The sequence below is a fragment of the Protopterus annectens genome, chromosome 6.part1 (assembly GCF_019279795.1).
Source record: "Protopterus annectens isolate FY-2018-M chromosome 6.part1, PAN1.0, whole genome shotgun sequence".
Classification (NCBI taxonomy): Eukaryota; Metazoa; Chordata; order Ceratodontiformes; family Protopteridae; genus Protopterus; species Protopterus annectens.
The window spans coordinates 67,253,881-67,271,571 of NC_056738.1; the positions used below are offsets into that span (position 1 = coordinate 67,253,881).

Genomic DNA, 17,691 nt, shown 5'->3' on the forward strand with positions numbered 1-17,691 from the left:
ATTACGTCCATTCAGAACCTGCATCCCAGAAAAATGAGATCCTGGGTAGGGTTTAGACTGGGTTTTGTGAAATTTATTGAGAATCCTAGGCCCTGTAGAAAAGGAATAGCTAGGGCAAGGTGTTGTTTTTAAAGATCTGAGTTGCTGGCAAGGAACAGCAGGTCGTCCAAGTAGGGGTAAACCTTGAAGCCCTTTTACCCTTTGGTAGGTAATGGCTGGGGCTAGGCACTTTGTGAATACCCTTGGAGCAGTGGAGAGACCAAAAGGCAAGGCAGAGAACTGAAGGTGCAAACAACCCACAGAGAAATACAAGGACTTCCTGAACTGAGAATGAATAGGGATATGCAGGTAGGTATCCTTAAGATCCAAATAGGCTATGAAGAATTGAGGAGGGACCAGGGGAAGAAGAAACTGCAGACATGGCATCCTGAAAAAAGGCACCACCAGGAAAGCATTTAAGAGGGAGAGGTCCAGGATAGGCCTCCAAGGACCATCTTTTCCTGGCACAAGAAACATCTTGGAGTAGAACTCCTTTCCCTGTTGGTCTGGAGGAACAGCATGAATGGTGTCTTGGTCTGAGAGCTGAGAAAGCAACAAGGGGAACAGATGAAGTTGGCTGGATGGAGGCTGAGGTACCCCTGGAAGGGAGGAAGAGTCTTCCAAGTCATAAAGCATCCATTTTGAATTATTAAAATGACCCAGGAGTCCTGAATGACTTTCATTCAGCGTGAGAGGTGAACAGATAAAGGAGTATGACTTAGAAGAAGCACTTGGTCATCAAAGAGAGCTTGGTCTGGGCTGATAGGGCTGTTGATGAGCAGGAGCAGAAGTAACAGACTTAGACTGTGGTGGTCTCCTGGAAGACTTCTTCTGCCTATGTCCAGGTAAGACAGAAGTGGAGGAGCTAGCAGGCCTTCTGACAAAGGAGTCTTGGCAAGGAAATTCCTATGGAATTTAGGGACTGGGGAAACAAGCAAGTGTTTAAATCCTGGAGCTCCTTACCCTTTTCTTTCAAGGATTTAAAAAGTTCTGCAGCTGCTGTGCCAAAAAGGGCAGAGTTATCCAAAGCAGCATCAAGCAATTTATCCTTTAAGTAATTGGGAAGTGACTGAAGATGTAATCAAGAATGCCTTCTGCGTACAGATGCAGAAACTGCTGCCCTGAAAGATGCCTCCAAAACATAACAACACTTGATGGAGTATCTTCCTACCTGGGAGGAAGCACACAGAACAGTAAGAATCTGGGATTTAGCCTCTGAATCAGGTAATTGGGAAAGAGTCTGGGAAGCCTGAGTAAGTAGGGCCAGAGAGTACCTAGATGTGTGTCTGGTAATCAATAGCTCTAACAGCTAAGGAGGAGGAGGTGCCTAAGATCCACCCCCTTGATGGCTTCCCCTGAAACCCCTAGCCAGACATTCAAGTCTCTGATTTTCTAGCTAAAGATTTAAAGCTGACAGATGACTATGCACTGCCTTAGGCTCAAAGGCCTGACGGGATGAACAGGAACGATGGTTGTGAGTAGGCCCTAAACAGAACAAGCAAACCTAGTGACTATTCTTATGTGGAATTTGCCTTCCACAATTACACTTGCTCTTCCTGGATAACATTAACATCAAGAGGCAGTAGCAAGGAAATAAATCCCCTATGGCATATTTATCTGAAGTTGGAAGAATCTACGATATCCAACAGCAGACAAAACGTAAGAGTCAACCTTTCCGAATGGCAGCGAAAAAGTTCAGAGGATGGTACTTGCAGGCATCCCTTTTACGGCTGAATTTCTCAGTGACTTTGTGCAATGTCCCACATACTGCCAGTGGCAATAAGCTTTTGTATACATGCCGGGCATCAGGTCAATTGATGAAATACAACCCATATGTAAAGAATACTGCAACACTAAATAGAAGGACATCATTGATTACTATTCCAGTTCTAGTATTATAGCAAGTAATGTACCTCATATAGCCAAGTCTGCATAGTATTATGTGTAGTTACCCTTTGGTAGTTACAATGCATAAAATAGGGTCTAGCCCCTTCTTGTCTTTCACTAATAACCTGTTGAGACAGACTTTAATAAAGTATCATTATATTGTCTAACTCAAAATTCCTCTGTCATTTCAGCCATTTGCTGATTACATGACTGAATGTCAGTATTTAACCTACTTACTCTAAGAAACTGGCTCTTTAACAAAACATTTAAAAACATGTTGTGCACACATTCCTATATATATATATATATATATATATATATATATATATATATATATATATATACATACATACATACATATACATAGTTTTGTTTCTCATTTGGTAATCTTGATATCCTAAAAATTAATTTCATTCTTAGAATGCAGAAGTTTAAATTTCAAAAAATCTTTAGTATGATCTAAATAACTAATGCAATCTGTTAATGTAGATTCATCACCCCCATATTAATAAAGCATCATCAACAAAAAGTTTATAGAATAAAATATTAACAGTACAATCTGCAGAGGGATTAAAAATATATATTTTATACATCCTCCCAATGATTTAAAGCAATCTTGTCATATGTATTGGCTGCTGATGTTCCCATGGCTACACCCAAGATCTTGTTCAAGCATAAATATATTGCTAGTCAATACCAGGTCTAAGAAAAGACAAATGGTTTCAATTTGCCTTCCTTTATATTCACTATTAGTGCAAATAAACTCCCTAACTGCTTGTATACCATAACAGTTCAGTATAGCAGGGAATAATGAATAAACATCCAAAGTTACCACAAAATATTGAACAATTTCATTGGTCTCATACCAAATATACAATTTCTGCAGAAAATATGCAGTATCACATATAAAACTATTGACATTACCTAAAAAGAGATTAAAATATCCTCTAAGTACACTGAAATAGGCTCTGTAATCCATCTGTTACCGGAGACAATAGGTCTCATAGGAGGATGTTGTTGATCTTTATGGATTTTAGGTAAGCCATATGTGATGATATGAGGTAGTGCCATCTGTGTCAGGGAGAGTAGGGCAGTGCATGTGTAACATATGCCAGCATACCAAGCTAGAGTTTTGTAAATAATTTTATGTCATTTGACTTATCACACTAATTTGTACAGATACTTGCATTAAAAATGTAGTTGTTAAGTTGCTTGTGTTAAAAATGCATCAACAGTAGGTCCTGCTGGACAGAAAAGAGATATATATGTATGTCAGACAATATTATTATAACAGATTAAATGTACATTATGTAACAAAGAATTCTGGAAGGGAAGAGGTTAATCTCAGTCCAGCTAATTTTGAAAAAAATAGGTTGAAAATTAAATGGATTGTTTTAGGCCATGAAGATTTTATTTTACAGGTCTGATTGCAGCCTGAGACAAAAATGTCTGGAAAAACAGGGACTAGGAATCTTACTGTACTGTCCTTAGAGGTGAACTAACTGCTACCCTGGAAGGGTGGAAGTTTTTTGAAATTGTTTTATAGCTTTCAGATGCTGCAATAGATCTTAGCAAAGGTCTGGGTATGTATTGTACCAGAGTTAGGTGACCAGATTTGATGTCATTCTATAACCAGCACTGAAATAATTCTTTAGATATTAGTAAGAGATATGATGGAACTCTCGCAACAGCAATTTATTTTTCAGAACCTAACAGGAATGATCCCTCACATATCTCACGCAACCACACACCTCATCTTGCCTTGCTGCAGTAAGTAACTTAATTATGGAAGAGTAATTTTTTTTATTCAGGAAAATATAGTGAGATTAGTTAAATTTTTGTTGTCAGTCAGGAAAATATAGTGATATTCGTTAAGTATTGTTTTCCTGCACTTGTGTGAATCAATCCAACTGTGTTATTTTTATATCTCCTGTGATAGAAATTCTGATGCTTACTGTAGCTAGATATTCATATTCTCATGTTTTCTACTTTATAATGTATGATTAAACATTTCTATATCTTTCATTGTGCTTGGTCTTTCAGAGAATACTTTTAACATCTTAAGAGTACTTATGCTTATTTTACTGACATTGTGGTCGTTCCTGAAAGACTTGCTGCATTGGCCAAACTCTACCATTTGTATTAGTGTTAATTTTACTCAGTATATTAGGTACCCTTGTAAGAGCCTTAGAGTAGCTGCCTGGTGGCAGCATAATTACCTTAGTCTGGGCAGAAGGGGACAGTTGGTAAATCTGTGCCAGCCTTTCCCAGGTGTGTGTGTGTGTGTGTGTGTGTGTGTGTGTGTGTGTATGTGTGAGTGTGTGTGAAAATCAAATATGGCGTGTGCTCCCTGTGTGCTCTTAAGGGAAACTGTGCTTGGTGCACAGAGCTGTACCTGAAAATGCTGTGTGAATCCATTTTTGTTCCTAGTGGCCATCCGTCACTGGTGAGGATTGAGGTTCCTTAATTACTGACCCAGAGTAGGGACCGTCACACCATATATTACTGGAATAACAGGGTGTGCAACATACAAATAATTATAACTATCATATGAAATTTCATTTTTCAATAGAAATTTATATACAAAACTATTCACCTTAAAAATAATATTATTCAAAATGTTCCTATTACCCTAAAAACACTGGCATCACTTAAAAAATCATTCATAACATTCAAATATTCATTTTTATTCATTATCACTACTGCACCACCCTTGTCAGCCTGCTTACTAACAATATAAAAGTTACTTTGAACAGCTTTCAGTGAGTCATTCTCAGATAAATTCTTTATAAATTATAATGCTTCATATCTTTTTGCTGCTCATAAAAATGACATATCTGTTTCTCACAAATATTGTGAAAACCTGTAACAGGAGCACTAGCTGGGATAAACATGCTAGATCTTTTCAGTACTGGAGTCCCATTACTATTGTCCTTGAACAGTAGCTTCAGATTCAAATTTCTCGTAAACAATTGTAAATCTGTCATAGCATCAATCAACAACCAATGAATCATTACTGGAAAGAATAAACTGAAGGTCTTTTTTCAAAAGCATAATATCAGCTTGGGTTAAAATAATCGACAGATTTACAACTGCTAATTCATTAATTATCTCCAAACTGTCAAATGGCTGTGTGTTTGTGGGCTGTTGTAACTTATTCCTTCCTCTCCTCCTTTTATTTTTATTCTCCCTCTCAGTTGTTCTCGTTTCCTTGTTTCCACCCTTTCGGTCAAGTTCAGTCTTACAGTCAGTCATGTCTAGCCACTGAAAATCCTCTCCCTGATTACAATGGCTCATCAGAATATTTTCTCCGTCATCTATCAGTGGAGTTTGCTGATCAGAATTTGTTACCAAGTTTTGTACCAAAGGTGGTTGTTGCTGAGTCATGGCTTCATGCACATTCCCAATTGATGTTGCAGGTTTAATAATTTTGTCTAAATCATATCTAGAATCTTTGCTTACCACTCCAGTTACACTTCTCAGTTTCCTTCTTCCAAGAAAAAAAATATTTGCTCTTTTGACATCATTTAAGTCCCTTAAGTGTTTGCATCTTTTAATTTGCTCAACACACTGCTCAGATACATGTAAACATTCTAACATCTTGTCATATATAACAACATTATTCTTAAAACAAGTCATGGCCAAGAAATTATTTTCTAAATTAGAAATTCAAATTCGAAAATCTTGTTCAATGTTTGCGAAAAATGTATTCATACATTGCATATATTCTGCGCTTAACTTAAGATTCAGCTCCTGCCATTTCTTTAGCAGGGATGGATAATGATTACTACAAGTAGGCATCTCCAAAAATTCTAAGCCCCCGTGCTACAACTCCCAGTTCAAGATATGCCTGAAAACTTAATCTTTGCCACTGCAGTTGCTTAAAACTCTGCACTTTTCTCTCTAAAAATTGAAGCTGATTAATGAAGACATCGTCCTGCATGTCAACATTTTCTTTCACGACCACTGAAATACCAGGTCTGTCATGCAACAAAGGATTAGCACAAATGTTAATATCATTTAAAGAATGATTAGCTCTCAAAGCAGAAATATTCAGGTCTAGTTGCATTTCAGGAATAAACTGTTGTGTCACAATCCTGACCCAACAGATACACAACAAAAATTTCTCAGAACTGTCTGAAAACAGTTTTAATGTGTTAAATAGCTAAAGAGTACAGGATCAAAACAAAAACAAAAGGACAACACCACCAAAAGAATTTTAATAAACAAATATCTTTCAGGTGGAAAACTTTCAGGATGTCAACTCTTTATCAATGCATATACAGTACATATAAAAAGTGTACATACCCCTGTTAAAATAATACCACAATGAATCATTTCAAAACTTGGCCCACCTTTACTGTGACCTACAACCTGTACAATTCAATTGAAAAACAAACAAATCTGTTAAGGGAAAAAATATAAAAAATAAAAAACATACAATAAGCTGGTTGCATAAGTGTGCACACCCTTAAACTAATACTTTGTTGAAGCACCTTCTGATTTAATTACAGCATTCAGTCTTCTTGGGTAAGAGTCTATCAGCATGGCACATCTTGACTTGGCAATATATGCCCACTCTTCCTTGCAAAAACGCTCAAAATATTTCAGATTGCGAGGGCATCTCTTGTGCACAGCCCTCTTCAGGTCACCCCACAGATTTTCTATTGGATTTAGGTCTGGGCTCTGGCTGGGACATTCAAAAACTTTAATTTTCTTCTGGTGAGCCATTATTTTGTTGATTTGGATGTATGCTTGGGGTCACTGTTGTGTTGAAAGGTGAAATTACTCTTCAGCTTTCTAACAGACACCTGAAGGTCTTAGGCCAAAAGTGATTGGTATTTGGAACTGTTCATAATTCCCTCCACCTTGACTAAAGGCCCAGTTCCAGCTGAAGAAAAGCAACCCCAAAGCATGATATTGCCACCACCATGCTTCACCGTGGGGATGGTGTTCTTTTGGTGATGCGAAGTGTTGTGTTTGCACCAAAAGTACCTTTTGGAATTGTGGCCAAAAAGTTCAACCTTGTTTTCATCAGACCATAACACATTTTCCCACATGCTTTTGGGAGACTTGATATATTGTTTTGCAAATTTTAGCCAGGCCTGGATGTTTTTCTGTGTAAGAAAAGGCGTCAGTCTTGCAGCCCTATCCCATAGTCCAGACATATGGAGAATACAGGAGATTGTTGTCACATGTAGTATACAACCAGTACTTGCCAGAAATTACTGCAGCTCCTTCAATGTTGCTGTAGGTCTCTTGGCAGCCTCCCTGACCAGTTTTCATCTTGCATTTTCATCAGTTTTGGAGGTATGTCCAGTTGTTTGCAACGTCACTGTTGTCCCATATTTCCTCCACTTTTTGATGACTGTCTTCACTGTGTTCCATGGTATATCCAATGCTGTGGAAAACTTTTTGTACCCTTCTCCTGACTGATACCTTTCAACGATGAGATCCCTTTGATGTTTTATAAGCTCTCTGAAAACCATGGCTTTTGCTGTAGCAGGTAACCGAGTAAATGTCAGGAAAATCCTACTAGGACAGCTGAACTTTATTTGGGGTTAATCAGAGTCTCTTTAATTGATGGCAGGTATGTACCCAAGAAGAATGAATGTTGTAATTAAATTGGTGCTTCAAAAAAGTATTAGTTTAAGAGTGTGCACACTTATGCAACCAGCTTATTGTACGTTTTTATTTTTTATACTTTTCCCCCAACAGATTTGTTTTTCAATTAAATTGTACAGGTTATAGGTCACATTAAAGGTATGAAAAAGTTTGAAATGATTTATGGTGGTCTAATTTTTTTTATATCACAAAAATCTGGCATTTTAACAGGGGTGTGTGTATACTTTTTATATCCACTGTACAGGCTAACCACATTCAACAGATTTATATATGTCACATGACAAAAGACTAGCAATGTATTTATGTTTGAAAAACGAGTTTAACACCAGGTCTCTGATGCAGCCATGGAACATCAGTAGCCAATACATACACCAACATTGCTTTAAATCATTGGGAGAATATATACATTTTAACCCTTCTGCAGATTATACTGATACTATGTTATTCTATAAACATTTTGTTGATGATGTTCTCTTAATGGGGGGGGGGGTGATGAATCTACATTAATAGATTTTATTAGTTATTTAGATAATACCACAGATTTTTTTTTGAAATTTAAACTTCTGTATTCTAAGAATGAAACTAATTTTTGGATATTAAGATTACCAACTCAGAAGCAAAACTATCAACTAATACATATAGGAAAGAGGTACAGGCCAGTAGATATCTGCATAGGCATAACATGCATGCACAATATGCTTTTAAAGGTATTATTAAGAGTCAATTTCTTAGAGTAAGTAGATTAAATACTGACATATAGTCATACAATTAATAAATGGCTTAAATGACAGGAATTTAGAGTTAGAAAATATAATGAAACTTCATTAAATTCTATGTCTCAATAGGTGATTAGTGAAAGACAAGAAGGACTAGACCCTATTTTACGTGTCAAAACTACCCAAGGGTAACAACGAATAATACTATGCAGACTGGCTATATGAGGTACATTACTCACTGTAATACTAGAACTAGTGGAGTAATCAATGTGACTAGAAATAATTGGGGGATTTTGCATGCCCTACCAGAGGGAAATAAGTATATAGGGAAAGTACCACATTTTGCTTACAAGTGTCAGAATTTGAAACAAAAACTCTGTTATAGAAAGATGAATAGTGTTAGGACTCCATCTGTTAGTAAGAAAAGAGGGACTTTCTCATGTTACAACTGTTCTTGTTGCAAACACGTTTTAAATTGTAATGAATTTATATATCCCACTACAAACAGAAAGTTTGATTTCAGTTGTTATATGACATGTAACACTGAAAATATTTTATATTTGACTACCTGTACCATATGTTCCGTTTTTTATGTAGGCAAACATAATACAAGTTTAAGGAAAGAATAATAAAACATTATCCAAAAGAGAGAGCAAAGGCATTACTAACTCTCTTGCCAAACAAATAGAAGAGAAAGGATTGCAACATATGTTTAAATTTAGAGTTATACAGATAGCAGCCAAGCTAAGAGGAGGTAATCTTAGCAATAGTGCAGAAATAACTGAATATAATTGGATTTTGAGACTGGCTACCAACACAGTGCCAGGTCTAAATGCTGCTATAAATATTAAAGCCATTTTGAAACTTAAACAAATGAAGTGATGAGATTATATTTTTATTTACTTGTAGCTATAAATAAAATATAAGTAGTTGTATGTTTTATATATATGTAATTATATATTTAAATAGAGAGAGTTTTAATTGATTTATATTAACAGATTTTATTCATATTCACAGGACTGAATTTTTGCTGCGTTTCTAATTAAATTAAATGTAGACGTAGAGTTTTTATATGAATAAGTTATTTGAATTTTTAAGGAACAATGATTGGTGTATTTTGTCATGTGACATATATAAAGCTGTTGAATGCGGTTACTTTTTATATGCATTGATAAACAGAGACATTCCGAAAGCTTTGTGTGTGAAAAATATTTTTGCATATTAAAATTCTTTTGGTGTTGTGACCCAGCTTTTGTTTTTGTTTTGATCCAGTACTCTTTATTCATTGAACAGATTAACACTGTTATCCCGACCACTATGAGAAGTTTCAATATATTATCCACACAGCCTTAACACAGGGGTTTGGGAAGGACTACAGGTCAAACCACTGCATGAAAGAGACTCAAAATGGACAATAAAGGACACTAGGATGGCTTTTAAAATACCTCAGCAGTGACTGGGGCAACACAGAGTAAGGCTTACTCTATTTTAAAACTGGGTAATTCAAGTATCAAGACTACTGGAATAGTGAAAGAAAAGTTAGAATTGAAGACCATAAGTTTGTGAACCAGTTCATTATAGGTTTACTGTTTTTCAATGCTTCTTTAAATATAGATACAAATGTAGTTAGGTGCATAGACTATTCAGTACATGAACAGTATGCTGATTGAATTTATGTACATTTGTTTCAGTTATAGGAAGGAAAGTATTATTTAGAATTAGGACATGTATATGGTACAGATGCAAATATGCATTTATGCAAATTAGTTTTACAGTTAGTACAGACACAGAAGCAGGTGTGCATTCATGCAGATTAGAAATTTTAGAACATTAAGTATTTCAAGCTGAATTTCAGTTTCATGTTAGGTTTTCAGACCGCTGCATGGCAAAAAGGAAAGTGCTAAATTTCATTCTATGCTTTTATTTGTATTTAGATGCTACTGGTAGAAAAATATGTTTTTTTTAGTGTCCGCTTCAGTTTCTAACAGAATGTAATATTTATAGGTTCATAGCTATGTACTAGGCTAATGGCCCTGGAGCCTTTACAAGCCTAGCCCATAGGATTACCCTGGCATCGTGCCACCCAACCTTAGTTCCTATTGCCTCTGTTGAGTAGAACTACTGGAGTGATCCCCGGGGTGAATCTTCTATTTCCCATCCACTCATCAAGATTTCTCTCGAAGACGGCCAGTGAGGTGCTTTGCTTGACATGTATGGGAAGTCTATTCCATAGCATGGGCAGTCTCTGGGTTATGAACCTGTCCCTCCAGCATGTTCTTTTGATTGTAGTAGTGACGTTGAGGTCTCTGGAGCGTGTGGTGCGGAGGGACTGTGATTTCTTTAGATGTAGCATTTCTAACAGAGCTGGGTCAGACATGGCTTTGTAAGTCAAGCAGAGATTATACACAGCTATTTCAGATGTTCAGTATAATACATTTCTAACAGCATTACTTGCCAGTTTCAACAGAATCCATAAATAATATGCATATATAATCATAACAGACTTTGCAGATTTACATCACAGGTCACATTATTTGGCCATCAGTTTTAAGAGTAAAATTACTGAATTATTTTTAACAGTCTTATTAAGACACGTTATATAATTACCTACAAAAATAAGTTGTATCTGTTATTCAATATACTCAAAGCATAACACGTTAGGTTTCATTTGTTACAGAATGAAGTGCACATTACATAATGATTAGTGCACATCAGACAGAAAATTAAAAGGGCACGGACAGCATAGGCAAAGATGCAGATGTGGAATGCAAAAAAGCAAAGGTTTTAGTAAATGTAATTTTCCTGATACAACACACTTAAATCTGGAAGGTCAATTTACAGTATTATCAGTTAACACCCTAACAAATCTAGTTGAAGGTTTTCAGAAACAGGATGATACAGTGTATGGTAATTATGCTTCAAGGTACATATATAATACGGGTAAAAAAAGAGTTTGTTGATGGCTGTTATCACGACGCCAGCCCAGTTATCTGGAATTTTGTAAATAATGCTATGTCATTTGTGAATATTGATGATTTATACAGAACTGTATGTTATGTACTGAGCTTCAAGAATGTAACCACAACATACCCTGCTGAAACATAGAAGATTAACTTGCAAAACTTAAGACTAGTTGAGGTCAAGTTACTTTATAGCTGGGCCATAAACAAGAGATGTTCTCTCTCAGTTTCAATGCAGAAACAGACACAATGTCTAGAGCTAGAAGTTTTTGTACTGTCTTGAAAGAAAAGTATTTACTAGGTTTAAAATGTAAAGTGTTTTATTGTTTTACGACTTCCAGGATTTGCAAACATCTGAGAGATATGTATTTTAACACAGAGATGTTAAATTCTATTATTTTCTGTTTTAGCCTAAGAACTGAAGTCACAAAAAGTGATGTCACCCAGGCTAACCCAGCAGTAAAATGTGATACTGATTTAAGAACTCTCTCAGGGAGACTGTGCAGTTTGTATTTTGTCTTGGACCTAGCAAGAACATCCATTCATCATCACCACTTGCACTTGACTTGTTAATAGTAAGTAACTAGGGTACAGTAATTTCTTTTAGATATAGTTAGAAATGTAGTAAAGATTAGTTTAGATGTTTTCAGTATTTTTGAGACTGTCCTGCAATGTTGTTTTAAAATAATTCCTGTGATTTTGAACTCTGAAGTAACTGTGTTTGTTTTCTGAGTATTGTCTCATTCTTTTATTATTTATTATTAAATATATCTAAACCTATCTTTGTAGCAGATATTTGTGAGACATATTTAAGCTCTTGGATTACTTGCATATGTATTTGGTAACACTGTACAGGCCACTCCTAATAGCCTGGCGCTTAGCCAAAACTACCATTTGGATTATTAGTAACATTACACAGTAGGATTGGACACCTTTTGTTTAGGGCCTAGAGTAGCTGATAAGAGTGGTTGGTGGCACTGATAACTACCTTATAGTCTGGGCAGAAGGGGGCATAGCTGGTAAACCTGTGCCGGCCTTTACCAGGTGTGTGTGTGTGTGTGTGTGTGTGTGTGTGTGTGTGTGTGTGTGTGTGTATTAGTATATAAATCAAATCTCAAAGTGTGTGTGTCAGCTACTTGGACAAAGACACGAAGCACTGTGTGTGTACTTGTCATCCTCCCAATGTATATGTCCCCTAGTTGTTGCCAGTGGTGAGGATTGAGGCTCCTTGATTACTGGGCCAGTGCTGGGGCATCACAGCTGTTACCAAATTAGGATGGATCTTGTTAAACAGGATATGTAACACCATTTATAAAATGTATTAAAGAACTGCTCAGTTGAACTAAATCATGAATTTAAGAGATTTCAATCAAGAAGATTTTTCAGAATAACTAATATGTCATACATCTATGTCATACATCCTCATGTGATAATTAGTAATAAAAATTAAAACTGCAAGTTTATTTGCCAGACGAAAATAAACTAGTTCACAATTGCCATATTAATTGTAGTAATTGTTATAATATCTTCTGTAAATTATATTAATACATTTACAAAGTAATTACAAAAGCAAATCTCAGTTTAGGGATTTCAGGAGGGTTTGTAAGTTTAGCTCTCTCATAAATATTGCTTTGTCAGAATAAATCCTACATAAACACAGTATTTCTTTGCACAGGCCTAGAAAAACGGTCATGTTAAAGCAGGCTTCTATCTTCATTTTGTATTTCACATTTTACATGTTGTTTCAAAAGAAGGGAATGTTTCAGTTAAATAATCTTCAGGCCAAAACATTGATAAGGATGAAACGTGCTAATAAGATGTGCAAAACATTTTGTTGTGTGTCAAAGATCTTGCAGAAATACAAAAACAGTTCGGATATATGCATTGGCAGTAATATCTTATTTAGATGATATAAGGCTTGGGAACCAAGGTTAAGGAGGTATGTAAAAATGGGTATGAAATTTATAGGGTTTTGATATTAAAATGGATATTTTAAGACAGAAGTCAGTTTAGAAGTTCCAAGTTGCAGAAACTACAGGCAACAGTTTTGAGTTCAGTTGCAAAAGACCAGTACAGTCTGTTCAATTCTGCAGTTACAAAAGGGCAGTGCATTTAAATCTTCAGAGCTAAAGAGGTTTGAGTATTCACTTTGAAGTCTACAGTTACAAAAGCTTTAGTGTGTTTCAGTTCATCAACAATGTTATTTGAGACAGTTTCAATAATGTATGACCATATCTGCCATCACTGTACGCTGCTAACATTCTTGTATTTTGCTATTCACAATGTTACATAATAAACCACCTTTAAAAGGCATCAAGGGAATTGAAGTTTTTATTCTGAAAGGTGCAGGAAGAGATTTGGCACTTGTTAAGTACAGCTCCAAATATTACAGTTACAGACATCTGGTTAATTTCTATCAAAGACGCTTCTGAAGCACTGGGGTGCAGAGGTGGCAAAACCAAGACAACTGTGTGCATACTGCTAAAATATACTGGATATTACCTGAAGCCACTGGATCAATGGCTGTTGAACATGTGAATATGAAAAAAACACAAGATCAGTTCTCAAACTGTGTTACTTAAGTAATAAGTAAACGCTGCCAACAAAACTGAGTTAAGGCTTATGAGAAGCTGGGAAATAATGAAACAAATTTTCTACTGTGAAATAAAATACTTTATTTGTCATACAGACATCTCAGATAATGTGCAAGAGCCTTTACAATGATATCCTGCATAACTACATTATGATACTTACAGGTTTAAGATGTTTTCCAGCAGAATATCACATAAAAACATATTTAGATATTACGGTGATGCATCCTCCAAGGAAAGTGCCATTAGTTCTCAGGAGTAACACACAAAAGAAATTAAAGTGAATAGGAAGCTAAAATATTATTATTAGGTAAAAGTTACAACCAAAAGAATGGGTAATGAAAATGATCAATGTTGCAAAGCACTACAGTGCTACACTAATATTACAGAAAATACAGCTGTGAATTAATTTTGAACTACAGGTTTGAGCACTGGTTTGGCAGGAGAAGTTACAAAAGCGGGAGACATACCCTTAGCAGATGATTACAGCATGCAGACTCTTTGGGTTTCAGTAAGCATGTGCACTGGGAGATGGTAGAGCTTAAAAAGATCCATGATCCTCACTTAATGACAGCACTGCTCCTGTTGTTTATCCCTTGCCTGTGATGGAGCAAATAGGCCATCAGATTTTCATTCCACAGGAAAAAGAGAGGACCACAGAGCAAATGGGATGGAGGACTTGTGGTCATGATGATCAACAGAAAAATATATTTACCATAGCAGTAAAGCTACTTTTCCTCTATCCCCAAAGCTAGGTGTAGCACATTTATTAATTCATTTATTCGTTCATTCTTTCTGCAGTTACTTGGTTAATCTAATTCATGGTCATGGGGACACCAAATACTGTCTTAGCACTCAGTACACAGAAGGCAGAGAATCTAATTTTTGGTACAGTGAGCTTTAACATTACCTTGCAGATGTTGATTGCATTTACAGCCAAAGGCAACACAGTAGGATCTATTACATAGGGAGTTTGTTTACTGACTGGTGGGTCTTCATAAGCCCTTTTTAAATGGGACAAAAAAGCTGATACATTTGTCTGAATTCATTAATTCTCATGTTCCCATATCTAAACTGTCAATCCCTATCAAACATGTGCAGGAGATACGCCTCTTCAATCTGAGAGTTTGAATAAAAACTGTCAGGAGTACAGACTAATTCAAAGACTCTGATAATACAAGCTTTGGCATGAAAGACTATCTGTCTTTAGTGACACCCTTCATTAACGCATATCACTCGTGGTGGTTTGCACCTGAAAGCTTGCAACTCTGAAATTATTCTACTTAGCATCATCAGGTGCATCTGCAGTTAACTCCTGCTGATGCCTCTAGGGGTCAAATATTGCTTGTTCATATTCGCATCAATAATTCCAAAACCATGCCATGTATAACTTTTTAAAATATTTCATCTTAAAGCTTACACAATGGAAAACTCAACTGCACCGATATTTGTTCTCTGTCTAGTGCAGGTAAATAGATATTAACTGTTTTCATTATGTTAATTTATATAGACATAATTTTCACATTTTTCTAAATATCTCAACAAGCAAATAAAACAGACAGAACTCTTTAGCTTGATATGAAAGCTCTCCGCTAGATAAATAAAATGCTGCTGACAGTATGTGTGTACTTGAGTGGTTGCCGAGATATTGTACATGTTGTTTATAAAATAAAACAAATTTAATAGTTACGGTGTTTCCTGTGACTTCTAAAATTTAAGACCTAGAACATAAGGAATAATACCACTGTAAAAAATTGTTTGTGCTGAAGAGTTTGCCGTTTATACTTCTTTCATAACTCACACGGTTCCAGAGATATGAAGATTTGTTTCAATGCGAGGACATAATTTGATTCTGTCAAAAGGCTTAGGCTACACCCATTGGAAATAACAGTGCAAACTTCCTGAGCTCCATTGAAATGAATAAGTTAAGAACAATCAGGAAAAGGTACATTCCATGAATGCTAGCTTTTATAGTTACAGTATCTACTGGTTCAAAGGGATAAGATTAAAATCCCAAGGGGAAGAAATTTCTTTTTATTACATTTTTAAGTTATGTGTAAATCAGTTAAATGGGCTGGTTCCAAGACCCATTTCAGACACAACAACTGACAGAAAAGTAAGGGTTAACATATGGACAGTTTAGATTAGTCAATCAGACTGCATGATTTTGAAAAGTAAAAGTAAACTACAGGCGCTTGCAAAAAACCTACAAAAATGAGAGGAGCACTTGCTGATCTCTGTGGACACAGTGACAAGAAACAGGATTGAACACTAGACCTTGGATATGTGAAAACATTATTACTACTGAGCCACTGTGCTTTCCAGAGTAACAAACTCCCTCTTAGGAAGACCTTAACAGAAGGTTATGCTGTTAATTGTCAATCTGGTCAAGAAATCAATACTAGGCTTTTAAATCTAAGTGCTACAAAAACTACATTTTTTAATCTGCTTTAATAAAAAAGTTAAAAACACAAGAAAACTGGAAGATAAACTGTTTTATAAAACACGGCAAAGCTTTCAGGTCAAAAACCCTTCTTCAGTGCATACATTTAGTTTTAAAATCACATCGAATATATAGTATGGGTCTAAGTCACATGGCTTGCAGCCAGAAGTCATGTGATTATTACATTCAGTATTATAACAAGATTTAAAAAACATTTTATAAAAATTACAAATCATTTTAATTTACTCTGCTGTAAAAATTTTAATACAGGTTTCAGTGTAATGATATCATTAATACCTGGAATTTTGTCTGCTTGCAATCTAGTTATCCATTCATATGGAATATGAATGGATAACTAGATTGCAAGCAGACAAAATTCCAGGTATTAATGATATCATTACACTGAAACCTGTATTAAAATTTTTACAGCAGAGTAAATTAAAATGATTTGTAATTTTTATAAAATGTTTTTTTAAATCTTGTTATAATACTGAATGTAATAATCACATGACTTCTGGCTGCAAGCCATGTGACTTAGACCCATACTATATATTCGATGTGATTTTAAAACTAAATGTATGCACTGAAGAAGGGTTTTTGACCTGAAAGCTTTGCCGTGTTTTATAAAACAGTTTATCTTCCACTTTTCTTGTGTTTTTGACTATTACTTCATTCTACATTAATAAAAAAGTTACCTTGTATCCTCCACCAAGTCCAGTCTTCTGCTCACAATATCTGCAATATTTCCCATCAGTGGGCTCTGATACAGATTTTGGTCATTCAGGCACACTGCAAACTTAGACAGAGTAGACAAATCAAACCTGTTATACAAAAGAAAACAAAATACATATTACAAGGCAGTCACTATAACTGTTTATAAGATAATGCTAATAAAACAATGGCCTCATACGCCAAATGGCTAATTTTGCTAGTCTTTTACAGGCAGCTAGACAAGCAGTATCTACTTACTTCAGGAATAACCCAGGAACTGAAAGGTATAAAAATATTACACCATACTGTACATCAAGTAAAAGACAACATCAAGTTATACCGCCCAAAATGAGATTCAGGACAGAAAACAAAGGGTTAAATGGGTCATTTTACAATACAGTAACACTGAAGTTATTCTTCAAAAGGATGACATCTCCACCTGCTACAGATTTAAGAACAGGTGCTGCCCCAAAGTTATATCTAGTGTTAAGTTGGCACCCTTTCTAAGTGCTGTCCTGTAGATGATATGAATGAACACAAGAACATGTAGCTACTGGTATCTGAAAAATAATGCCAGAGACCAAAACAAATCTCCCCCGCTCACTAAGGCAATCTCTAGCATATTTATAAAGTGGTGAAACATGCCAAAAAATATAATGCACACCCTGATGTAGTAACACACATACATACATCTATATATGCAAATAGATATTTATACA

At 35.6% G+C, this 17,691-nt stretch overlaps 1 protein-coding gene across 1 annotated transcript in view; it reads right to left on the minus strand.

The window, feature by feature from the left end:
- The window catches only part of FASTKD1 (FAST kinase domains 1), an 881,671-nt gene that overhangs the window by 804,117 nt on the left and 59,863 nt on the right, over nucleotides 1-17,691 (minus strand). The window contains exon 3 of the mRNA XM_044075492.1: nucleotides 16,957-17,082. Within this exon, the coding sequence (XP_043931427.1) occupies nucleotides 16,957-17,082 (126 nt within the window). The remainder of the gene's footprint in view (nucleotides 1-16,956; nucleotides 17,083-17,691) is intronic.